This window comes from Citrus sinensis, chromosome 6 (assembly GCF_022201045.2).
Source record: "Citrus sinensis cultivar Valencia sweet orange chromosome 6, DVS_A1.0, whole genome shotgun sequence".
Classification (NCBI taxonomy): domain Eukaryota; kingdom Viridiplantae; phylum Streptophyta; class Magnoliopsida; order Sapindales; family Rutaceae; genus Citrus; species Citrus sinensis.
In genome coordinates, this window is record NC_068561.1 from 8081102 (window position 1) to 8108164 (window position 27063).

The following is a 27063-nucleotide window of genomic DNA, read 5'->3' on the forward strand; positions in this document are numbered from 1 at the left end:
ATTTTTTTACTGTTATTCTAAAGTTGTGCTTATTTTCTTTTGTAATAGTCGAGGACAAAGCAGTTTAATGATTACATGCGACAACGGTTGGACAGGATTAATCGTAACATTTATGAACTGAAGTCAGAATTAAAAGATTTTAAAGAAATCGTGGTTGGATTTATCGACACATTTTCTAAACGTCCAAATAAGGATTCTTCCACTAGACGCTCGTATGCGGTGAGCAAATTTAAGTTTAATAATTATGTTCGTTTAACTTTTAATTTGATAGTTGTTTAATATGTTCATCTTAGCGAATGGACATGCCCCGGATGACTATGGAGTGTATACTGACGTGGGCAATCAAAATTTTTCTACCCCCACGTCATTGTATAATTTCTACGGGGATGTTAGTGGGGAGAGCGTGCAGGTGTTCACTGAGTGCCTCCGGGCATTAGTAAGTTCGGTCGCGCGTACATACCGTCGTATGTTTATAACAGTCCTTACATGATTCCTCCATTCGGGTGAGGAAAGAACGCCCAGCCTTTACCTCGGCCCCAAATCATGGACCATACGATTGACATGAATACGAGTGTGGATATAAATCCACTAAGAGGATTGGAGGATTCTAGTCTGTATGCTAAGTTTGATCGATGGTTCGCTGGTGATATAACAGTGGATCAGAAAGTCCTTCACCCGCAGTCATTCTTTGAAATAATTTTGGGTATAGCTTCGATGGGATGGCTAGGCGATGAGGTAATTATATTTTCGAAATTCTTTGAATGTTGTCGATTTGTGTATAAATTTTTCCTTTTAAATCGAAATGTTTCTGTTCCTCTACAGCATATTCACGAGTATTTTCGCTTGATTAGCGAGAAACAACGGCAGTATCCGAATGCCTTAGTTCAACGTGTCACACATACTGACACATTTTTTTGGATAACGTGCCGAGATAACTTATAAATACCATTTCTATTTGTTTATTATCGCCTAAGTTTTGTTAATTTATGCATTTTTTGGTTATCTATGTACTAGGTGTTCTTGAATCAGTTATGGAACAACGAGGATTGTGCGGTAGATTCATTAGTATTCGACGACCGCTTGAATAGTTATATTTGTGGGCGACAGTACACTATGTCCAAACCAATGACGGATGTCGATATGGTATGTATTTTATTGCATTTCACATCTATAATCAAAATATACAAGTTGTCACTTTTTGTTGGTTGTTTTTCAATTTCATATATTACGAGCATGATTATTTAACGATAAATTTTTATATACAGTTACTCATCCCTGTTAACTTGGACGGCGCGCTTTGGGTACTAGCACGAGTAGACTTTCGTAAAAATAAAGTCTGGATTTATGACTCATTACTGACATTTCGCGACGACAAAAGATACAAGTTGAAATTCAAGCCGCTTGAAGTTATCTTCCCTCGATGGTTGGAATATGTTGGCTTTTACAACATCCGACCTGAGTTGCGGAGTGCCAACCCCTGGAAAGTTATCGCAGTTAACAGCGTGCAACAACAAGAGCCCGGAACTGGCAATTGCGGTATTTTTTTATTGATGTTTATGATGTATTTAATGTTCGGGCTTAAATTAGAGTTTGACGCTAGTCATGTCGAGTACTTTAGAAAGAAGATTGCAGTTGACATATTTGATGACGATATTGTATTGTAAGCCGTTGTAGTAATTCGAATGTTTAAACTTGAATTTTTATTCTAATTTGCGCACTTAAGTTTATATAATTTTAATGCTAACATTTTAATATTAAAAATAAAATAAAATTTCATGACATATAAGTGTACAATACACAAAAAAATAATAATAGTTTTAACCAACGAATCGTTGAAACAACACAACTAACTTCGAGTCGACGCAATGAGATTCTTACATCGCTTACGATTATGCCCTAGTTCATGACACCGCCCGCATCTAACAGTCTTCCGATTAACGTCCTCACCAGCCGAAGGTATTCTGAGATCTTTACGACGGCCAGGTGGTGGTGCCTCAACTGGTGGGTATACTTGCATCTCCCGAATTTCATCTGGAACTTCCCAATCAGCCACGTCGCCAACTGGCTCCACTGGTTGTGCATAAGCCATTGCCAACGTTTTTGTACTATAAAAGTCTGAACAAAGGTTAATAAAATCCACTCAGACAGTTAGACACGTCGCAATTGTATGAGCACATACAAGCTGATCAAGCTGAAACACTCTGCAGGAGCAAGTTTTTTTTTGCAAGTCAACCAAACCTTCCTTATTCCCACCACCTACAACTTGAAATCGATGCGGAGACACCGGCCGAACTATCATTCTTTCAGCTATAGTTCTCCTCTCAGTGACTATTTCATCTGCCCATGTTGTTAGCCGAGTACTCATTGATTCAGTCATAATTTTTCTATCATAAAACCATTGCTGCAATATTTTCCTAAAGTAATCAACAAGATGAGTAACAGGAAATTTTTGCAGTTCCCTCATGAAAGAATTAACACTCTCCGCGATGTTAGTGGTAAGTATGCTGTACCTCCTACCTTCAAACTGAGACCTTGCCCAATTACACGTACCGACATTATTTTCTAAGTAATCAACCGCACCCAAGTGGATCATCCACAACCCTTCAAGTTGTCTTTTAAATTCCTCGTAGCCATATGTTTTTGCTGCATTAATAAAGCAGACTCAAATTCATCTCAAAGAGCTTTGGACATCCTAAACCGTGACTTAATGTTACATTTCACATGGTAAAAACAAACGCCATAAGTTGCATTGTGAAATACTTTAAGAACGGCTCTCTTTATGGCAGTGCACCGATCAGAGATTATTACCAACTCAGGTCTATCGCCAATCAAACTGAGACCTTGCTCAATTACACGTACCGACATTATTTTCTAAGTAATCAGCCACACCCGAGTGGATCATCCACAACCCTTCAAGTTGTCTTTTAAATTCCTCGTGGCCATATACTTTTGCTGCACTAATAAAGCAGACTCAAATTCATCTCAAAGAGCTTTGGACATCCTAAACCGTGACTTAATGTTACATTTCACGTGGTAAAAACAAACGCCATGAGTTGCATTGTGAAATACTTTAAGAACGGCTCTCCTTATGGCAGTGCACCGATCAGAGATTATTACCAACTCAGGTCTATCGCCAATCACTCCATGTAACTTCATCATAAACCATTCCCAAGCATCATTGTTTTCTGAATCCATGACCCCAATGGCTAACGAATACAATTGATTGTTACCATCAAGACATGTTGCTACGAACATGCTTCCACGATATAGCCCCTTGAGATGAGTATCATCTACAACAATGACAGGCTGAATGTACTACATAAAACCCTTGATGGAAGATCCAAGTGCTACAAAATAGTACAAGAAATTATCATCTCCATCCTGCTCGAGGTGAGTGACTGTACCCTCATTCGTTTGAGTTAGTACGTGAGAGTATTTAGGGAGCAAGTTGTATGACTCTGCAGGGTTGCCTCGAACTATTTCAAGACCAACTTCTCTCGCCCGATATGCATGCTGGTATGTTAACTGAACACCATATTCCTGTTGCATATATGCTCTTATGTCATTCGGAGTATAAATCCGTCTGTCGCAACAAGCTTCGTGCGACAGGCAGCCTGTCACCAGATTCACCCACGACTCCCAGTTCACTGAAACTCTCGAGCAAGTTCAGAAAATAACTCATACCACTAAGTGATGTCGATTAGTGTTGGATCCGAATAGATTATGATCGGATTTCACTTTTACTGTTCGCCGTCGGCGTTTATCGTTGCCTTTTGCCGTCGCCAGTGATGATTCAAGAGTGGAAATCTGCCTTTGGTTTGACAAAAGGGGAGAAAGAAAGTTACTTTTGGTTTGTAAACAAGGGTAATTTGGGGAGAAAAGCGTGTGTTTGACATAGAAAAAAGTTTAGAGGGTTAATTATGAAAATAGTAAAAGTTTTATGGTTATTTTTGTAAATTTCCCTAAGAAAAGCATGAACCAAAGTTATAGAGAATGATATTGACACCACACTCAAAAAAACATGAGATTGTGAGTGATAAGTCTAAATTTGGAACGCCACAAGAATGCAAATTCTTGATAAGTTCACTAGTTCTCAAAAGAACCAAAGAAAGAATAATCTTTCAAATTCAAATAACATTAATCTCTTAATTGTCATACATAGCAAGGTTGCTGAGTGTAAATAGGCTAAAAGAAACCCAAGATCCTAAAAATACAAATGGAAACATTGGAACAACCCTCTAAGTATAGGTTTGTCAAAGGGTGCTTTAAAAGTCTTCACCAACCCACCATTATTAATGTTAGCATTGGCAAATATAATGCTAACCCACCATCATCAATGGTAGACTTACCTAATACATTGATAAACTTGACACAAAACAAATAAATGAAGTTGAATAATCAAAGGAGTCGTTTGAATTCCCAAGCCTGAACAAACTGTAATAAATTAATTATAACTCCTTCTAGAGAACTCCAAATCCAACTCTATAAAATGCATTCGAAAGCTAACTTAATTATCTTTCCAACGGTATATAACTTGCATATTAATGATGGCTCAATCAATACCATATTTATTCCGAATTTGCCCTTTCTGTATTTAATCTAAATTGTGTATTTGGCTGCCCAATAGCTTGAATAATGCCCACAGTGCCTTGTCTTCTCTTGCATCTTGAATTGCATTTTCAATCCATATTTTCTCAATTAATCTATTTAATGCAGCTTGCATCTTTTTGGCTCTAGCTCTTATAATTGGGCCTCCATGAATGTGCAAAGGATCACTTGAAGCTTTAATGGTATTCCCTTGATGGTTCTCATCAATTTTAATTCTTTGGTCTTATCAATGATTCAGACATGCAGGGAAATTATTAATTAAATTAAATTTCCATTTTTATTAAATAAATTAAGAAAGCCAAATTTATCTATAAATGATATAAAAAATGCAAACGAAATATGAAAAATTAATAATTTCAATAAAAAAAACATAAAGCAAATTAAAAAGTTAGAAGATCAAATGAGTAAAGAATTTAATAAAGTTAAATAATTAATAAAAGATTTCAATATTGAAGATCATGATATATTAAAGTAAGAAATTATTAATATAATGAATAAAAACTTAGTAAATATAAGATTAAATAAGTTATAGATTCAATTAAATAAAATAGAAATTTAGTACTAAATTTGTTATAAATATAAATGGAAAACTTCAAAATAATTGAAGTATTTGCAGTGTAGCCTGGGGTTTAAAATAAAATTTTAAAATTTATTGACTTTTTTTATAAATATTAACTTTTCTGAGGATTTAAAAATTTATAGCTGTAACGTAGCCAACGTACCATAAGCTTTGCCCAAATAAATTAAATAATATATAGTAGTGCCGTACAACAACGAAAGGGAAGAAATATTCTACAAATATCTTTAAAACTAAACGTGGACGGTGGATGAGAGTATTGGGCCCATGCTCGCAAGAAATCATAACAAATTAACAACCAAACAAACGTTCAAGAGATTTGAGAATTTGATAAAATTTGAGATTTAAAGAGTATTTGAGATGATATTCACTTGCAGCTTAAAAATAATATCATTTCAACCGTTCCTGACTCCATTCTTGTTACCTCATTCTCATCCTTTTCTCAGCTTCATCAATTCAATGCCGCAGAAACTCTCACAGTCACAGTCACAGTCACATGGCGACCCTCTTTCTATCTTCAAGCTTTCTTCTTCCCCTCTCTTCTCATAAGCTCTGGCAGTGGCACCCACCTCGAAAACACTTGAGTTTCACAATCTGCTGTGCTTCTTCTTCTTCGTCCAATAAATCAGCTTCGTCATCATCATCATCATCAAGGTCTAGTAGAAAAGTGAAGAGCAATGAAGAACTTTACAATGATTTAAGAGAATTTTTGTCGACAGTTGGGCTTTCTGAGTCTCATGTACCCTCTATGAAGGAGCTTTCAGCCCATGGAAGGTTTCTTTTTACTCATCTTCTTTTCTTTTTATTAGGGTTTACATGTATTTAAAAAGAATAAAAGACAGAACTATGATTTTTGGTAATAACGGTTTAGTTTTACATTTTAAACTGCACCCTTATGGTAATTTTACGTTATAATTAAACCCTTTTAGAAGCTTCAGTAAATAATGTAGAAAAAGGAAGCATATAAAGAGAGACAGGTGTTATTTTCTTGTTTATTGAAACAAATTTTCAGTAGTTATTGGGTTGGGCTTTCAATTTTAGAAGGGGAATTTAAATTGAATCAGTAGTTTTGTTTAGTAAGGTTTTATGACAGTCAGTGGGTACCTGACGCTTTTCAAAGCAAAAGATTAAAACAAAGTTGATGATAATACATCTTAACTTTCTCTTTCAATGCTATAATGAAGCTTTATTTGTATGTTCATTTTATCTAGTTGAAGGGGAAAGAAATTTGAAGCTATATGAACTGATTGTATGCCTTTTATTGATTGTTGAGCCATAAAAGAATTGTACGGCAGTAATTTAGTTTCCAACAAATGAATTGGAAGTTTGACTTCTTTCCTTATTGTTTAAATGCTCTATAGGGATGACCTTGCAAACATTGTCAGACGAAGAGGGTATAAATATATTAGACAGCTTCTTAAAAGTTCAACAAAACCCGGCTTCAACGGGTTTGTTGCGGAGAAGAGCTTAGCAGGTCAAACAAATGTAACCTTCTTATGTTCATGAGTTCTCAATTTAGAATAATTCTGCTTTCTATTGATACCTTATGTAATTTAAAAGGTCAGGATGAAAAAGTAGCTAATGAAGTTGAAGATGTTTCATTGTCAGTTGAAGTTTCCAGTGTAAGAGACTGTTTTCCAAGTATAAATACTTATCCAACTGTCAATTCTGTTGACCCTGATTACATGCGTATAGAATCTTCAGCCAATTCATTGTTGCAGGAAACCGAGTCATCTAATTTGAACTGTCAGAATAAGAATGTGGACAATTCAGTTGAAAACATTTCCCTATCAACTGATGTTTCTTTCGTGAAAAACCCTTCTAAAGGGTCATGCATTAATACAGACCTCCACTCTGATGTCTATAGTTTGCCGCCTACAGAATCTTTATCTGATCCATCCTTTGTGGGAGAGGTCTCACCCAATTTAAATGGTCATTATGAGAAGGCAGGTAACGTAACTGAAACTTTTTCCTCATTAGCTGATTCTTCAATCTTGGAAAATCATTCCAGCAGTTCAAACATAAACCCATCTCTCAATTTGGATGAACATGGTTACCTATCCTTACAATCTTCAGACATGGAGGAAAAGGTTGCAAATTTTATTCAGAATGGAGATTTGGATATAATAGACGGTATGATTTTTATATGCTGTAGTTTACATCCATCCATCTCCCAACTTCTCATTTTTACAGTTTATATTGAGTTGATTATTTGGAGCTGCTTGATGCTCAAATAATGCTTATGGCATTTTTAAATGAAATTGATTTTGAGAATAGACAGGGCTATGATATTGAATGGGAGTGCACTGACATCCAAGCAGATTGCCTCTTTCGCAACTGTAAATCATCCTCTTAGGTTAGTTTTGGTACATTGAAAGTGTCTGATCTGTAGCTAATATATTATCAATTTATGAATTCTTGGACTATTTAAATTCTATTTTTTCTTTTTAATGTGTGTTTGCATTGTGGAATAAATAAATAATTAAACATGTGTTTGACAAAAATATGCCCATTTGAGTAGTAATTTACTACTTTGTAAAGCCATAATGGCCCGCCATTCCACTGTTTCTGGCCTATTTGGGAAAGTTAAGGTTTGTATATTCAGTAGTTAATATAAGACTATTTAAATTAATTTTGCATGCCTTAACGTGATCATATGAATGATGAATGACCTAGTACCATAATAGCTTTTTGCTAGAAACAGCAGCACTTTTGAATATAAGCATAATTATATGCTCAATGACTTAAACCATTCTCTTATTTTCCTCTTTCTGGATTTTTGGCCATGTTATGGAATACTGAATGCTTCTGACAATTGAAGTTATTTATTTGTTGCTCCAAACAAGAACACTTGATGCAAAGGATGTGTGAAAAATTTGCACCTTTCTCTTGCATATAGTTTCAAAAATAGTTTTGTTGTACGATGCAACGTCTTCTATCTTAATCCTTTTAGTTTGGTAATTGATTTCCTCATCTGTCATAATGTGAGCTTAACATTAATAATATCTTTTACACACTTTTTATCATGTATGAATGTTATTTTCAGTGAGGACCATTTGGGAACAGGAGTAGAAGGAGCTGATTTTGACAGCTCGGAGGTTGAGGTCATTGTATGTTCTGTATTATAATATTATGATCTTGATTGATTACACATTTGACATGTAGGTCTTGAATTTTGTGTTTCGTGGTACAGGCCAGGAGAAGGGAGAATCAACTCGAGATTGATCATCTAAAATTTATGCTGGTACAAATAGTTGTGCATCATTCCCACTCACTAGTTTGTTCTACGTAGTACGAGGTTTTATTATGCAGACCAACTTATTGGATTGTTGTATCTTTTGGCATGCTTAGCATCAAAAGGAGATGGAATTGTCTCGGTTGAAGGAACAGATTGAGAAGGAGAAGGTATATACTGATTTTTGAAGGCTTGTTTTTTTTTTTGTGTGTGTGTGTGTGTTGCTAGGGCCGGCATTACAGTGTGGAAGTTGCTAGATTCTCATTTCATGCCCATTCCATGGGCCATTCAAAGATATTAATGACATGTCTCCTTTTTAATATAGTTGAAGACATTAAACAAAATATTTCAGAACTGGACTGTTAGACATTCATATGTTGATGAGGCTTTCCAAATAACTGGTTTATGTCCTTCAATGTGGGATGATCTAATTTCTGTAGCATGTGATAGTCTAAAAGGAACCAACACACTAGTTCATCTTTAGGGCTTGTCTATGAATTTTTTGTAGAAAGCCCTTGTATTGTGCTTGTTATCTGCCATACGAAAAGACGTGTGCAATTTCAATATTTCACATTTGGTTCTTTTAAAGGTTTCCGATAAAACTTCCTCTAATTCAAGAATAGAAGATAAAGCTGGGGTAGTTCTGGGTATCAAAAAGAGAAAGAAAACAATGGAAGAAAGAGTTTTCATGTTTTCTGCACCAAATATTTCATCTTCCATTTGTGCAACGTAGTATTTATTGTTTATAAGGTGTTGAAAAGTATGTTGTTGCCAGAATGGATTTCAGCCTTCTGTTAACACTAAACTGAAGTATTTTCCTTTTCCTTTGGCCTTCAGCTTGCTTTGTCTGTTTTGCAAACCAAGGCTGTAACAGAAATCAATAAAGCTGAAAAACTTATCTCGGATAAAGATGAAGAATTAATTGCTGCCGAAGAAAGTCTTTCAGGACTAGAAGTGGTATGGCATGTACTTTTTGGCTAAAATTTGTTTATTATGCTTTTTCTTCTTCTTCTTCTTTTTATTTTCCTTCCCCAAATTGAATAATTTATGAAGTCTGATCATTTTGGTGGTGATCGGATGCTTCTCTGGAAATTCTTGAACACTAAATTTGAGTGTCATATATGTATTGATTATCACAATCAGAGTTGAAAAACATCTTTGGCAAAGAATAAAATCATTTTAGATTGTGCGTCGCTTACTTTTAAGTTGATGATTGAGCTACATTCCAATTGACCATAAAACATGATGATTGAGGTGATTTCCAGTTTGGTCGAAGAGCCCTTTAATTTTGATTCTTTCAATGAATGTACATACTTAAAATGCTGTATTAATGCTCACTATCCCGTTGTGCCTAAGCTGTTTTAGTGTAGGTTTGTCCATGCAACATATCGATAATCTAAAATTTTGGATGATGTCAGAGTGCTACCAGCTTATATACAAGTCGTGAGTTACATTTTCACATTTTGATTTATTTATCTGTTTCGCCTAGGAATAATAATGGTGTTAGAGCTCTCATTTTATGAGTGGCTTAACTTAGACAGAGAGAGAGAGAGAGAGAGAGAGGAATATTCACATGTAATTGTTATGAATGGTTGTAATCTTGGGAGAGGAAGAGATAACTGTTTACATTGCCTTGCGCCAATCAAATGAAGTATCTGGGTTCCATATCTGCAATGCCAGCTGACAGAGGTTAATTTTTCTGATTTTATTAGGTGGAGATCCAATACTCAGGAGATGGTGAAATTGTGGAGGTAGCAGGCAGTTTCAATGGTTGGCATCATCGGATAAAAATGGATCCTCTGCCATCTTCTAGTATCATTGAACCCATTAGATCAAGGTGTTTGTTGCTCTTTCATTTGTCTGATTCATACCCTCATAGCTAGTTCTTTTATTTTTTGGTAGGTGTTGCTATAATCAGAATCAGATATTTAACTTTTTATATCGCATTAGTTAATGTTTTATGGTTTCCCCTCATTAACTGAGACTGCAATTTTGTGAAGTTGCTGAATTTCTATTTCAGCAACTGTTCCCTCATTTCTGATGTCAAAATTCTTGGTGATTAATGGTCAGGGCTCATTCAGTTATTTTGGAAGTACATTGGTAATTTGTCCAGGTTAAGGATATTCAATACATATGCTACATTTTTTTAAAAAATTAATCCAATTCAAGGAATCTGTAGTCTGCACAGAGGTGTGGTAGGTTTCTTCCTTTAATATCTATACCTTTTGCTCAACTTTATGCAGGCTTAGTTTCTTTTGGATCATTATATAATACCCATCTGATATATTAGATAATCATGCAAATTAAGGGAAAAGCCTACGAGCCGACAAGAAACACAGTTTGCATCTACTTTAGTATCAATAGGGATTATTACCACATGATGGACCTTGGGAAATAGCCCAGGAACTCATGTACTGCAATGTTAATGAAATTGTTTGCATTTGAGCCAAGTTTATATTTTTTCCCCGATGATTGGTATTTTAGGTTAAATCAAGACAGTAGCTGATATAGTTAAATGCATTTTGAAGTCTAGGTAGCTGATATAGTGAAATGAGTTTTGAAGTCTATGCCTTTCCCAGCCTCTTGGCTACAATTAGGATTTCTGAAGCCAAACCTGCCTCACTTGACATTGTAAGAGTAAGATATTCATTGGTGAAATAGTAATTGATGCTAATTTACTATCTGTGAATCACCAGTGTTTTGAAAATAAACTCTTATCAAATTTCATGCTTTATGCGGGTTTTGCATAATTCTTTCCCTGTTTTTTTTTTTTTTGGGTTACTTGTTATTCCTAACTGGGAAAGAAATATGCTCATTACAATAACATTTTACCAGGAAATCCAGACTTTGGTCAACGGTGCTATGGCTTTATCCTGGGACATATGAGGTTTGATCATACAACAGTTCCTTAGTTTAATTCTGAAGATTACTATGAGTTCAGTTATAAGCAACTTTCTTGTGGCCAATATTGACTGATAAGTTTACTTGCTATTAGCATCAAATGCATGATAACATTTGCTTTTTAGTTTTCTTTGTCATGCCAGAAACAGTTGAGATTTTCCAAAAGTCTTGAGCTGCTGCTCAAATATGAGTAGGTCCATCTCTGATGTTCCACGGGTACTCTTTGCTTAATGAGATCAGAAGTTTGTCTTGATGATAATATATTTCTGATCAATACTTGTTCGGAGCGTACTTGTTAACTTAATTTGGTGTTTTCAGTCGAAAATGAATCTAGATGCACATCTAGTCCAAAAATTTTTAGGGGGAACTAAGAAGATGCACTTCAGTATAAATCCTCTTGTTCTGTCCAGAGTTTCTTCACCCTTCACCCTTGTAGTTCTGAAAGAAGCCTTTACTGAGTGAAAAATGGAAAAATAAGTGCTCTTTCATTTAGTTTTTCTGCACTTCTGGTGAAGTTAGTATGTTTATCTTGTTTCTTAGCATTGACAGATGTCCAGCCAGTATTAAGGCATAGACTTATGTTTGTTCAATTGGAAATGAAGATTTACATATACAAGTTTCATGCCAGCACTTACTTTAGATGTACCTTTTAGGTGGAATGAGACTCACGTGATCTGCCATCCATTTTGTCAGCAATCGGAGTGCTAATTATAGTAGGTGCTGACAGAGAAACAAGGCACATAGACCAAGAAGTGAATTATATACTTATATATTAAGCTAACAATGAGTATAGCCTGTGGAAAAAGGACTGCTACCAGGATAAAATGGTGAAATAGAGTCACCTTGCTGATCTGGTTGCTGAAGAGTCTTAAAATTGCATAGTGAATTAGTTGGAACCACTTGAAGTAGGATGAAGGGTGGAGGAAATAAGATATGGCTCCAGACTTGATCCTCCTTTGCGGTTGGGGAACAGGATCAATGACACTTCGCAGCCATTTTGTGTTTTAGTAGCTAAGAATACACACTTAGCCTACCTAAGAGATAATTTATTAGGTGTTTTGTATAAGTGAACAAACAAACACAACGAAATTTGGTTAGCTGAATTGTTGATAAAAGATTTTCAAGAAATATTTTGCTACTTCAAGAAATTAGGACAGAGAGGTGAGGGTTGGCACTGACACTATGTTTTCCCCATAACAGAAAAGGGTTAGGATTGGGGAAAACAAAAAAAAAAAAAAAAAGAACTAAAATTAATGTTTTATTTTTCAATCAAGACGGAAGCACCAAAATAGGAATAGGATGATTCCCCTGAATTGCCTGTTTATTATAAGAATGATTATTGCCCGCCATGAAACCAGTGCCTATCTCATGCTGAGTAGAAAATATAAAAGAAGACAAGATAGCCTTATCAACACACTAGGGAAGACCAACAAAACCAACAACTCAACATCAACGATGCACAATCTACAGCAAACAGCTCTTTAATTTCAATGCGCATTGTAACAAGAGAACACATAATAACGGGGCAAAATGCTTAAACATACCAGATCAAATTACCCAGAGAAAATGTTACTATATATTGTTGAGAGAATCGACACAATGAAGCTAGGAAAATTAAGCTCAAAGAGATGCAGACTGAGAGTCAAACTGAGGGTGAGCAAGGCTGAGAGCTCTAAATCGACCACTATGGGGACAAAATTAGGAACATGTGATTCACCGTTGTTTTAGTTGACTGAATTTACTGAAAAATTCAGACGAATAACGCGTTGTAGTTGCTGCAGCTTTTCACGGCAGTACCAGTAGGAATTCCCTGCTGGCCCCCTCTGATACATGTAATATGGGTGATATCACTCTACTGAGTGGATTGCAGATGCACAAGGGATAGTTGCTCTACTCTCGATAATTTTTTTTTTTTTTTGAATGGGTGTTAGACTAGGGACATTTGCTCCACTCTAATACGACGTTTATATATGAGGACTAATTGTGAGAGAGATAGTTGAATAGTTGTATATTTAGTGAGGAAGAGTTCAGCCCATATAGGACTACAACAATCATGGACATGAAACACTAAAGTTCCCTGTTTGGTTTTAGCAGGAAAGAATATCTGAATTGTAGATGATACTTGTGATTACCCGGTATCCCTTGGGGGAATTGCTTCCAATGTCATCACTTGCCAGATAAGCATGTATAATCTGGCAATTCTGGACAGTACTGGCCATACTCTTTATGAATAATATGTTGCAGCAAGAAGGCCATCATTTATTCTTATTTTCATAGGTGCAGCCCTTTTGGGAGGATGCAAGAAACTGAGGCAAAGGCCCATATAGTATGTGCATGATTTCTGAATTTCTTGCAGCTGCTAGAAGTGGCTTCTATTTAACATCTTATCTAGGTTTTCTGTTTGAGATATCTTTTGTTTTCAATAATTGTTTCTGTGGAGTTGATTTTTTTAACATTTTGTTGATTGTAGATAAAATTCATTGTCGATGGTCAGTGGAAGGTTGATCCTCAACGAGAGTCGGTTACCAAGGGTGGCATTTGTAACAACATTCTTCGAGTGATATGAATGTTGGAGAGATTTTTTATTTTCTTTTGATCCCCAAGGTAAATTGATTATTTACTTGTGTGTAAATATCGAATCGAAATCCCATTTGAGTACTGCCAAATTGTTGTGTTGTCTCTCTGAAATCTTATTCTGAAACCTTTAAGTGGATATCATGAGGAGTCAATAGGAAATTTTGCGCCAACTGCTATTGGAATTTTAGACATTTCTCTTATCTTCTGTCAATTGTATAAACTATGAGTACTCAATAGTGTGCTATTAACTAGTAGATTTGATCTTTAAATCGTAAGCCATATGTGTGGGGAGTATTGTTTTCTGAGAGCTGTAAAATTTAAGAAAATTTAGATATATTCCTGATTGAAATATCAAGTTGCTTAAACTTTGCAGTGCCTTTTTTTTATCTTCCCTTTGTGCATGTTATTAATATACCATTATTATTATTAGGCGAAACATAGAATACTTACGGTTCATATTGCACAGGGAAAAGTGATGGATCGGTTAAATCACATATGCTATCTGGTGGGAAATACCAAAGGTGGATGCTTGCTTGCATGCTGATTCATTCAGCTTGTGGATTGATGCGGTGCAGAATAATGAATTAGCTTAATAGGCTTAAATGCCTTTTTCTTTTTTTTAACACATGTTCATTTGAATAAGTATTTTATATTAGGGAAAAAGGGTCACTGTCAATGCCTGAATAATCCCCGGATTCGTAGGGGCAGGTGGCATGGTCAAGAACAATAACAGGTGCTGGTGGTGCCAATATACAATTGTCTTGAACAAGGTAGTTGCTAGGAATGTATTTTTCTGCTGATGATTAAATAAAAGTTTCAAGTGTCGGACTCTTTTTTCTTCAATCATTTGAATTATTAATTTTTTCAAAATTATTTACGAGCTAGGATTTGTTGAGTAGTAAATTATTATGCAGAGTGTTGCTGCAATGTTTGCCCAGCAGCCACTGCTCAGAATCATTTTACATGGAACTTGAAACGAAAGTAGTTCTTTTATCTAATGTGCAAATCTATATTTAGAACTTAGAAGCTCTCCTCTTTGAATCGAAGTGGCTGAACGATTATAAGTATTGAACATACTAAACAGAGCAGAAACTTGGAGATTAAAATGCTGAACCATGGCTGGAAGGCCAGCTAATGAATGGACAGAGGAACGTGCAACTGTTCAAGTAAAGCTCAAGAAGTCGGTAATCTTTATAATATTTGATTACAAGTGGGAGAGCGTGTTGAGACCACGTGGAGAAGGTCCCATATATCTTATATTGGCTTTGGCGTGTCTCTTTCTTCACCTCATTCTCCTCTTTATCACTTCTGGCATCAACCAAAGGCAAAGTGTAAAATTCAGTTACTTGTGAAACAACAGTCAAAATCCCTACTTCCTATTTTCAAATGGCTTTGGTAACTACTGCTACTGAAACTCTCTGTCTGAAGAACCCATTTGCAAACTTACTAACCCCTTCATTTCCCATAGCTGCAGCAGCAGCAGCAACTTCTGGGTTTTTGCCTTGTGCATTGTCTGCTATAATGAAGGAGAGAAGGGGTTTGCTCTGTCGGTCTTTTGCATTAAAGAATGAGGTTATTGAAACTGCTGATGGAGCTCAACAAGTAGAAGAAGAAGAAGAAAAGAAAGAGATGGAAAAGCCTCGAGAGACACTGCTTTACTCCATCGCTCCTCTACCTTTGCTATTCGATGCTGCTCTTCCTGGAGGTGTGATTTTATCATGCATTATCCTCTCAGCTACTTTGCAACTACTTTTTCATCTCAGAAGTATATGTTATGGTAACGATTGTTAGGTGCTAGGTAGCTCAATTTCAGACCTAGTGATTTTCCCTGCATTTGTTCTTATAAGTTGTATTAATTGCAAGTTTTCGTAATTTGATCCTGAATGGAGTATGCTAGCAAGTAATTACATAGCGCATCTTTTATGGCATGTTGGATTGAATGGGGATTTGGTTTTTGGGGTAACCTTGATAATTGGCTTCTATGAGTAGAACTTCATATTTTGTACCTTTTAAATTCAGGATGCCATTCTTGATGGGAAAGTTTATGATTTGAGACAACCCAGGTTTCTCTGTCACAAAGCATTTACCTCATATTGCTACATTAGGCATTTAATTGGGTGTTAATGAGTTTTGTAATTTACACATCTTAACACATATTTTTTGGTTTAAATATCTGGACAACAGGTGGGACTGTAAGAGCCCTTTTTGGGCCTTTTGTTGAGCTTGTGAAGTCGTGGAATCTTCCTGACTGGCTTGTGCATTGGGGTCACCCAGGCAACATGGTACCTAAATCTTCCTTTCTGATTTCCTCGATTGATCTACTTAATATCTCTAACTTGCAAGTTTCTTATGTTTATTTTTCTTTCCCTAAATTCTCAGGCAGTCGTGCTCTTTGCTATGGGTGGTTATGGAACTTATCTGGGTTTCCGCATACGCTATTCTGATGATATGGTAAGCAACTCATTGCAACATATGTTAATCAGCTAAGCCTTTTCATTATCACAAATCACCTTGATTTATTGTTTTGAGCTTTTCAGGAGGAGAAGGCCAAGGCCAAAGACTTGCACCCAAAGCTTCTTGGTGGGATGTTCTTCTTCTTTGCTCTTGGAGCAACAGGTGGAATTACATCACTCCTAACTTCGGATAAACCTATCTTTGAAAGGTAATTTGCAAATTAACATTTCTTCAGAGACAATTAGTACTTGGACTTAACTGGGTTCTATATTTCCTTTGCAGTCCGCATGCTGTCACTGGTTTCATTGGCCTTGCACTCTTAACCATACAAACTATTTGGCCAGCATTATTTGAGGTGATATATAAATTTACTAGTACATACGCATTTTGTGGACCTTCACTACCAGCAAAGTTTTCTTATTTCTTCCTTCATAATCATTTACAGGGTAATCCTGGATTAAGGAATGTTCATGGATCTTGGGTAGCGGGATCATGCCGTTGTTCCTCATCCATCCTTGGACTTCAGCTTGGCCTCAGTTACTAACAATATTATTTTGCCGATTCATTCACCTGGGACTATGTTGTTATTCATTCTCTCATTCTTGCTCTATGGCTTGCGGCTAGGGCAAAAGAGACAGGAAAAACATTACGCAAATTGGGATGGTATTTTTACCATAAAATTTTCAGTGCTTGTATCAACATAAAGCATGTAAGTTCTTGTCTTAAGACCTCATTTATCGACACTTGTCTTAAGACCTCATTTATCAACAATGTAAAAGCAAATTACAAAAGAAGTTGCTGTAATCTATAGAAGATGCTAGCTAGTCGGCACGGACGTGTTGAGAAGAACAAATATAGTTTTGTTTAGGGTTATTCTTTTATTTACCAAGTTGTACTGACAGTAACCGTTTAACGTACGCCTAACATATGGAAAACATTAACGCCCGCCGAGTTCTGTCATCTTTAACAATTAATTATCATTGAATGGCTAAAATATTGTTGTCCTAACCGCAGTAGCATTTGTTTTTTTCGTTTGAAATCTAAATGAATATGAATTTTACTAAAGTTGAATAGGTTTGGATGTACATATTTAAATGACACATTTATTTTTCTTTTTTCATCATCTAAAATAAGTGTGAAGTTGTTAGTTTTCTGAAAAAGAAAACGTCTGCATATGATATTTTGACATATATAACCTTATAAATATTAATAATATTTATATTTATTTATTAAACAATGACAAGTTATAAATAAATTATTTGATTAATTAAAAATTGATAATGTGTACTTTAGTAAAGGATGAAAAATAAAAATTATATCTAGCACATATTTTTTGACATTAATATATGATACGTATAAAGTTATTTTTAGTATATTATATGATATCTTTCTTACTAATTACGTACACCAACCAATTACTATTTAATCATTTGAATTAAAATTAATGTATTAAATAATATTTAAAATCTATTAGAAAAATTATAATTATAAATATAAAGAGATGACTTAGTGTAAAGAGCACTCACCTAAAGGTCTATTATGTTTAAAATTCTCATTAGTATAACAAAAAATTTGAATGGACAAATAAAAATAATAAAAGAAAATAAATGTATTTGATAGGGGTGTTAATGAGAGAGAATATTAAAACTCTGTTAAGATATTTTATTATTTAGATAAAAGTTAGAATATTTAACTTTTTTTATTCACACCTAAACATCTTATAATCATATATAAGTTAATAGAAAACAAATAAATTAAAAATTTTTAACATTTAAAAATAATTAAAGATTCAAACTTTAGACAAAAAAACAAACAACCCTACATCATGAGTCAACTTTCCAGGTAGCGTTTTTTCTCATATAGTGCATGCACAAAATCGGTACAACTAGTTTTTAATCAATCATTAGACTGTATATTGCCACCATCGGTATCTTCCGAATCAACCCTTCCAGCATCCCCCTTGTCAAAATCTTCTTCCCATTCCTCAAAGTCATCCAGATCAGAGCCATCCAAGTCTTGATCTGATTCCATCCTGGAATTATCAGGTAGATTGATTTAATGGATCCCTTGATTCATACAGTAGAATAACCAACCCCTCTCAAACCGGAATCTTCATTTATGTGGTGAGGAATTTTACCTTTTCGATATCTACCTGCACACCAACCTTTCAAGTAATAGTTGGCAGTATATGCCAAAGCCAATAGCTTCATGGTAGATTTAGCCAACATTTATCCTGCTTTACTTTAATCTGAATAGCCACTTTATCTTGCTTCACATTTGCAAGCTCCTCATTATAACACTGCCTAACTAGATCCATCTGTTGTTCAAAGTCTCTAAGTAACAATAGTTCTTTTTTTCTCTCCTACGCTTGTTCCAAAATTAGGCTCGTAGAAAGCCTAGCCTATTGACTCAAAATTCGCATTTCTAGCTCACGTGCTCTATAGTATTAAGAGCCGTATTCATGGCTGATATTGTTGCTTAAAAAAAGTTTTGCAGTGAAAATTAAACATATAGAATTACGCTAATCTAGAAATCGTATCTTATTTTTACGTTGTAGTAATTAAGGCTCCCAAGTCACTATCAATCACTACCAATCTTGTTAAATCACACTACCAAAAAAATAGACTATTATGATAGAATTTTTATAATAATATTTAAAAATTAGTCATTTATCACAAAAATATGATAGATTCGTGCTAGAATTTTTATATATCATAAAGGCATAATAGATTTGTGATAGCTTATTTATCTATCACATACACATGATAGCATATTAATATTTTATGAAACGGTGAGTTTTGAATGAATTAATTTAGGCATAGAACGACGCCGTATCTTGAAACCACCAAAAAATCGTAAGTGGTAGACTCTCATTTGAATGACTTCAAATGGCAAACCCTAATTTCCAAATCACACACAAAAACAAAATCACGTTGCCAGCCTCTGCACAAACACACAAAAACCCAGAGAGAGTCGCGGGCGCGCGAGGAGTGAGAGTTGAAATGGTGACGTTTCTGAAACCAAATAAGACCGTGATCCTTCTTTAGGGCCGTTACGCCGGCCGATTGTGAAGTCGTTCGACGACAGGACCCGCGAGAGGCCGAACGGGCACTGTCTGGTAGCGGGGATAAAGAAGTAACCGGGCAAAGTGATCCACAAGGACTCGGCGAAGAAGACAGCGAAGTAGTCACGCGTCAAGGCCTTCGTCAAGTTGGTCAGCTACCAGCACCTGATGCCCACGCGCTACACTCTCGACGTCGATTTGAAGGTAGTCGTGACGGCTGATTCCCTCCAGAGCAAGGACAAGAAGATGATAGCTTGCAAGGAGACCAAGAAACGCCTCGAGGAGAGGTTTAAGACTAGCAAGAATCGTTGGTTCTTTACTAAGCTCAGGTTTTAGATTTTTAACCAAAGGAAGAAAACGACTTGTCGTTTTGTTTTGTTTTGTGTTATTGAAAACGCTTTAGTTGTTAAAGTGCGAATTTTGAGATTTATGTAGTGTTTTGTGAACTTATTTTTTTTCTGGATCTGGTACTATTTTTATGTGAAAAAAAAATCACGCTGCCGACAAAAAAATTGGTTCTCTGTTGCACTGCTTGTGGTCAACAGATTGCTACTCTTCGTCTTCATCTTCGTCTTTACTCTTCGATCTGCTACTGCTACTACTTGAACAATATGCTCAAGTTCAGCCAGCCTTTACTTCATCGTTTTCTTATATTATATTCTTTTGATTTGATTTGATTTTTATGTGATCTATACATCGTTTATTTTGATCGATCTGCTTGCTATTCTATGATGTTTATTTTTTGTTGAACCATTAGCTTTCAATTGATTTTGATTTATTTACTAGATCTAAGGTTTTTTATTGCCTTATTAGTTTAGTAGTTATGTATCATCTGCGTTAATACTTTTGGTAATCTCAGAACAAAAACTAGAATCTAAATAAGTAGTAGAAAAAATTTTATGTAATTGTTAAGATTTTTGATATCCTGAATTTATGGATTAGCTAGATATCTAATTTCTTCACCTTTTAAATTAGAAATTACTAGTTACTTGATAAGTATGGTAAGTTTATTGCAAAATACTTGTCTAGGACGCCCTCTATTATGATGGGCACTAATGTGTTGATTTCTCTGATTTCTGCCCTGGAAGAAACTTTCCATTTCTCTAATTTCAGCTGTTTTTTTTTTAACCGTTGTTGCTATTTTAACTACTAGTTTTTTTTATTGAATTTAACTACTGTTGGTTTTTTTTATGGGTTGATTCTGTAATTTTATTAGTTGTTCTTACTGTTACAAACAACATTAATCCAAATGTGCATGATTATATATATATATAGTTTGCATTAATATTAATGGAATAAAGATAGAAAAAGATCATAAGTAACCATAACACACAAGTTGAGATTGTGTGGATATTATATCTTTAAAATACACACCCAACTAGCTCTGGTGAGCTCCAAAGACTTTAAACTCGTTATTCGAAGCCTTTTGCTAGTATCATTCATTTGGATTAGTTGCAAATAAAATTCATTGTTTCTAATTAGTAGCTAAATAGGTTCACTGTCCATGATGGAATTCTCCTACAATTTCAGGATTAACAAAGATGAATCATATGAAAAATTATAATAATGAAGGAGGAAAATAAGATATGGAATTATGGGAATTTGATTTTGCCAGAATAGCTAAGGCCACAGATAACTTCTCAAGTTACAATAAACTGGGAGAAGGTAGATTTGGGCCAGTGTACAAGGTAATATTGTGGCATTCTGTTGAGATTAAATCAGGTTTTCCTTTTATACTAACTAATTAGCAGTTCTATGGTACATAGGTAGAAAGGTAAGAAATTGCAGTTAAAAGGCTATCAAAAGGTTCTAGACAAGGAATGGAAGAGTTAAAAAATGAAGTTACATTGATTTTTGTTAGTAATTATAGGCTATTATTACATATGTGAAATTCTTCATTATTCTTGATTATTGAACTGTGTGATGACTCCTTATGAATTTGATTAACTATAAGTGACCGATATGTTAATTTGCATTTTTTTGGTACTCAACTTAATGAAATCTGTTTTTCAAGTGATATTGGTAGCTTTTGGGAATTTACCATCAATGTTTTTTTTATGGATTAATTGTTTTTTAGGATGGGTTGGTGATTGGATATTGTGGGTGATTAGATATTGTAAAGGATTTATGAGATATTATTATGGATTTGATTCACCATGTATTTTGATGATGCTATTTGTTGGAAGTTTCCAGTGATTGAAATTTTTAATATACGATGCTATTTGGTATTTAATAGTTTTGTTGAATTTGAATGTAATTTTTATTTAAGTTAATTTAAGTTTTAAAATGTGATTTTTATTATTTTTATTTCAAAATTCTGGAATTTAAATAATAATAATTAGTATTATTATAATTTCAAAATTAAAAATAATAATTTTATTTTTCTTTAAACCTTAAATGTCATGATAGAGAATACAAATCATTAATATGTGACATAGTTTGAAGAAACCCACCAAATTCAAAACAATTTAAATTACCCGCTAAAATTTTCGATTAATTTCAAAAAGTTTTGCAAAACGACGTCGCATGATTCATGACATATGTGTGATAGATATACACTGTCATGGAAGATGTGATGGATAAAATACTATCATACATTTATCACAGGGGCTACAATGACATATAGAAACTCTGTCATAAAGGGGGTCGGATGATAGAAATTCTCTGTCATGGTAGCCCATTTTTCTAGTAGTGTCATGATCCTTCACTAATAATCTTTCAAGTTATGATTCAAGTTTGACCTGCACTTGACGTGTGGGCGCCTTTATGTGTTTTTATCACTACCTAGCAAAAGAAAACATTTTCTCTCAAAGTTAGATAGAAAAGTTTTCTTTTTTTTTTTCTGTTCTGTATATTGTGGCCCCTCTATTGTTTTGTAGATAAACAAGCCTTTTATATCTTTTTGGTAAAAACCCTAGGCTTCTTATTTTTTTCTCTTTTTTTTTGTTAAATCAAAAAAGATTTGATTTCAATTAAAAGATAATATAAAGCCACTATTTTATCTCTTTTTTTTTCTAATTCTATTAAAAAAATATTTGATTAAAAAAAAAAGATGAAGCCAAAAGTGTCGCATCACTTGTTCTTGTTATAATGGCTCACCTTGCAAAATAACACGAGGCCGCTTATACACAAGTATATTAAATAAAGCCTCCCACCAAATAATTTATTTAGGCTTTTAACCCAAATAGTTAGTTATTTTTGTTATTAATCCAGTAGTAATGTAGTCAATTAAGTGAGCTAACTCGACGATTATTTGCGAGTTGACCCACACGATTATATGGTTTTGATTTTGATGATAACAAACAATGCGTCAAAGGTATATTGGTATATTTATGTTTCAAATCTTACTAGCCTTTGAAGGACAGAAATTATCCATGTGAAAACAAGCTCAAGACAATCAAATGTACAAAGCTCATCAAGTTAAGAACAAGCATCAAGAGCACTAGGCTTAGGTGATTCTTGTTACAATTCTTGTAAAGCTCATATGATTAATTAAATGTATGATTAAGCACTTAAAACTCAATTAGGTTTTTGTGATATTTTTAGGAAAAATCCTTTTATATGATTTCATTAAATAAGATAATTTTAAAGTTTAAGAACTCAATTGAAATGGTTTAAGAATTTTAAATGACAAGTATTATTTTTAATCCTAAAAAAGAGCTATTTGAGTTTGGTAAATTTTTTTGGACAAAACTACAATTTCTAGCAATCAATCGGTGAACCGCTAATTTCAAGCAGTTAGCCGATAAGATTGGGAAAATTTTCTAGAATCAAACGACATATCGCAGACTTGAAGCAGCTCATCGATTGTGTTGAGATGCGCATCTGGAATAAAACAACAAATTGATAACTACAAAGCGGTAAACCGACTTCGATTGGATGAGGTTATGGAAATCAAATGGTAAACCGACAACTTTTAAGCGGCGATCCGATTGTGCAAAGATTTCATATTTAACTATAACGATAACTTTTCATATAAGAAAACAGGGACCTATTTACGTATAAACAGTAAATTGATAGTACCTAGAAAGTCAATAACGACTAATTTTTTCTTGTTCAAACTATAAAAGGCCAAGACAAACTTTTCTAAAAGTGTTTCTTTGTCTTATTCATTGTTTTCTTCAATCTCTATCAAGCTTAACATAGTTCACACAAATTACATTGAGCTTTCATTTGCTTATTTATATACATTGATTTGTCATTGAACTATTACTTGCAAATATTCTCTCATGAGAGTGCTGCTCTTGTAAATTTTAATTTTACTTCAAAAATTGTGTGCTTTGTAAGTGTGGGAAATACTTGAGAAAAAGGTGTGCGATTATCTCTCATTGTAAAGGTTCATTGATACCTTTGAAGTCCATTGTAATCATCTTGAAGCCGTAGATTATAAGGCTTAGTTAGTGGAATCCTTAAGCTTAGTTTGCTTGGAGGCATAGACGTAAGTGGGTTTTGACGAACCATGTAAAAAAAATTGTTTTTTTTTTTCTCTTCTCTTATCTCTTTAAACTTGCTCATTGTTATTTTAAAACACTTGATGATGTTGGATTGTGTAATTATTATCTAAGAATTTTCAGAGACTTTTCTTGGGTTGCTTTACTAGAATTTCATTTGGTATAAGAACGAGGTTCTCTCATTAAGACTTAATTATCTAGAGTAAAAGATCCATGGCAATCCAAAATGACTCGATCTTTATGGAAGGTCAATCCACCACTAAACCTCCATTTTTTTACGGCATTGACTACCTTTATTGAAAACCTAGGATGAGAATTTACTTGAAAGCACTAGATTATGAAATATGGAAGTTTTTTGTGATAGTTAGTTCATGCCTATGACTAAAAATAAAGAAGGGGAAGAAATTTCAAAACCTTCACATAAATGGAATGAGATGAAAAAGAGAAAAGCTTCTCTGAATTCTAAAGCCATGAATACCCTATCTTCTGCCTTAGAGAAAACGAATTTCATAGAGTTTCGGCTTGTTTTAATGCTTACGAAATTTGAAGAAAGCTTGAAGCTGTCTATGAGGGAATTAAAATAAGCAGATACACTAAAAGATATGAATTGCTTCAAATAGAGCAAAATGAGAATGTTCATGCCATTTATATTGGATTTACGGATATTGTAAACACTCTAAGAGCCCTGCAAAGAAATTTTTCAAACAAAAAAAAGTGAAGAAAATTAATAGGTCACTACCAAAAGATTAGAGACCTAAGCAAACGACAATAGAAGAAGCTAAGAATCTTAATACTTTATCTCTTAATGATTTAATTGGTTCATTTATTTCTTATGAAGAAGATTTAGCTATTAAAAAAAGAAGTGAAGATAAGAAGAAGAAGAGTATTGCCTTGAAAGCTTTGAGACTTGAAAGTGATGAAGAAAGCGAATTTGAAGATGAAGATATTGCAATGATTGCTTGAAAATTCAAAAGATTCTTCAAGAAGCTAGACAAGAGAAGAAGGTTCAAAGACTTGAAAATATCAAAAAGAGAAGAAGAAGGCAATTGTTTACTTTGAATGCAAGAAGCCATGTCATATAAAATTGGAATGCCCTCTTCTCAACAACTCTAAATTGAAAAAGAAATCTATAGTGGCAACATGGAATAATAGTGATGAAGAGTCCACTGAGGAAGACCAAGCACATGAGATGTCAAACTTAGCACTTATGGCGATAGGAGACGAGCTTGATGAGGTAAATCTTCCCCATTATGATAAATTACTTGAAACTTTTAAAGAATTGCATAGTGATCTAAAGAAATTTGGATTTAAAAAAGCATCTCCTAAAGAAAATTTTATAACTCAAGTGAAAATGATAATTTACAAGAACAAAATTGTTCTCTAAATGAAAAGGTTAAATATCTTTAAATAGAGAATAAAATGTCACATGATGAAATTATTTCCTTTAAAGGAAAATAAAAAATTTCATTTAAGCATGAGAAACCACTTGTAAATGATTTTACTAAGGAAAATAAGCTCTTAAGATAAAGAGTAATGAGCTAAATGATATTTTCTTAAAGTTTACAAATGGTCAAAAGAATTTAGAAAAGTTGCTTAGCTCTAAAAAATGTGCTTTTGACAAAGGAGGAATTAGTTATAACCAACTAAAAATAAAATATTACTAGAACTATTTTATTAAGGATATATCAATTAGTGAACGTCAAATCATTTGCAATTGTTGGAATGGAAATCATCACATGAGCTATGCATGTTCATGAAAAATACTTATGTTGGTGTTAAAAAGGTTTGGGTTCTGAAAGAAACTATTGCTAACATTCAAGGACCCAAAAGAGTTTGGGTACTTAAGAACACAATTTGAGACCTGTTTTGTAGAGATCGAAGAAGGAAAGGAACAAATAATATTTAGATAGCAGATGCTCAAGCCACATGGCCGGTGACTATTCTTGGTTTTCAAGCTTCACCAAAGTTAAAAATGGTGGAAATGTTTCTTTCAACGACAACCCAAAAGGAAAAATCATTAGTATAGGCAATATTGGTAAAAAAATTCCTCTATCATTATTGAGCATGTATGTTTAGTTAATAATTTCATGCATAACTTTCTTAGTATTAGTCAATTGTGTGATAAGGATTATAAAGTTATCTTTGACAAATCAAAATATGTTATTGAGAATGCATGTGATGGTAACACTCTCTTTGTTAGAAAAAGATGCACAAATGTATATTATTCATATAAATAGTGTATTATCTCATGATAAGTGTGTTTCGGCGTTGCATGATGATAGTTGGTTGTGGTATAGAAGACTAGATCATGGAAGCATGGATTTGATTTCAAAGAATTCTAAAAATGATTTAAAGGTCTTCCAAAATTGGTTTTCAAAAGGATAAAGTGTGTTATGCATGTCAGATTGGAAAACGAGTCAAAACCTCTTTCAAAGATAAAAGTCATATTTCCACCTCAAACCCTCTTTAACTTCTTCACATAAATTTATACGAACTGTCTTGATATACAAGGTTTAATGGAAAATACTATGCATTGGTTATATCTGATGATTTTTCTAGATATACTTAGGTGTTGTTCTTAGAAAATAAGGATGATGCCTTTGAGGTTTTTAAATCTTTTGTAAAAGGGTTCAAAATGACAAAGGCTATGTTATTTCATGCATTAGAAGTGATCATGGTAGAGAATTCGAGAATCATGCCTTTCAAAATTTTTGCAATAATTTAGGTATTGAACAATTCTCTTCTCCAAGGACTCCACAACAAATGGAGTTGTTGAGAAAAAGAATAGATCTATTCAAGAAATGGCTAGGACTATATTGAATGAAAATTCTTTACCAAAATATTTTTGGGCCGAAACCGTTAATACCACATGCTATGTTTTAAATCGTGTATTAACTAAACCTTTTTTTAAAAAAAAACTCTGTATAAGCTTTGGAAAGATAGAAAACCTAATATCGATTATTTCAGAGTTTTTGAATGCAAATGTTTTATTTTAAGTACAAAAGATAATTTAGGCAAATTTGATCCAAAATCTCATGTTGGCATCTTTCTTGGATATTCAAATTCAAGCAGAGTTTATAGAGTTTATAATAAAAGAACCTTGGTTATTAAAGAATCCATGCATGTCATATTTGATGAATTTAATCCTCTTTCTATGAAGAAAGTTCTTGCTAATGATGATGTAAACGTGGAGAAT

At 34.0% G+C, this 27063-nt stretch overlaps 3 protein-coding genes and 1 pseudogene across 17 annotated transcripts; 3 read left to right on the plus strand and 1 right to left on the minus strand.

Moving 5' to 3' along the window:
• Positions 1–1846: 1846 nt before the first annotated feature.
• LOC107178777 (uncharacterized) lies at positions 1847–3549 on the minus strand. Its single transcript, XM_015534365.2, has 5 exons — positions 3405–3549; positions 3042–3290; positions 2860–2952; positions 2239–2643; positions 1847–2115 (listed from the first exon to the last, which is right to left on the minus strand). The coding sequence occupies exons 1-5, from the start codon at positions 3547–3549 to the stop codon at positions 1847–1849; spliced, it is 1161 nt and encodes a 386-aa protein (XP_015389851.2).
• A 1909-nt stretch (positions 3550–5458) lies between these two features.
• LOC102606921 (protein PTST homolog 3, chloroplastic) lies at positions 5459–14741 on the plus strand. 15 transcript variants are annotated; one of them, XM_006491611.4, is made up of 14 exons: positions 5483–5959; positions 6547–6670; positions 6751–6826; positions 7067–7135; positions 7262–7318; positions 7463–7541; positions 8232–8295; positions 8379–8429; positions 8537–8590; positions 9258–9377; positions 10133–10257; positions 11256–11307; positions 13792–13925; positions 14365–14741. In XM_006491611.4, the coding sequence occupies exons 1-13, from the start codon at positions 5682–5684 to the stop codon at positions 13885–13887; spliced, it is 1245 nt and encodes a 414-aa protein (XP_006491674.1). In that variant the 5' UTR covers positions 5483–5681; the 3' UTR covers positions 13888–13925; positions 14365–14741. The 15 variants fall into 15 exon arrangements, 12 of the variants coding, with proteins under 12 accessions (XP_024948468.1, XP_024948467.1, XP_024948463.1 ...); XM_006491607.4 differs by having other exon boundaries at positions 6751–6807; positions 6907–7135; XM_006491610.4 differs by having other exon boundaries at positions 5485–5959; positions 6751–6807; positions 6907–7135; positions 8232–8283.
• A 142-nt stretch (positions 14742–14883) lies between these two features.
• On the plus strand, positions 14884–17253 carry LOC102608392 (uncharacterized). The gene is given in 8 exon segments (XM_015534374.3): positions 14884–15603; positions 16083–16180; positions 16278–16349; positions 16436–16560; positions 16635–16707; positions 16798–16825; positions 16828–16864; positions 16866–17253. Coding segments are annotated over 8 exon segments (783 nt in total). The 5' UTR covers positions 14884–15284; the 3' UTR covers positions 16897–17253.
• Positions 17254–19243: 1990 nt separating this feature from the next.
• Positions 19244–19981, plus strand: LOC107178772 (60S ribosomal protein L27-like; annotated as a pseudogene).
• Positions 19982–27063: the final 7082 nt, after the last annotated feature.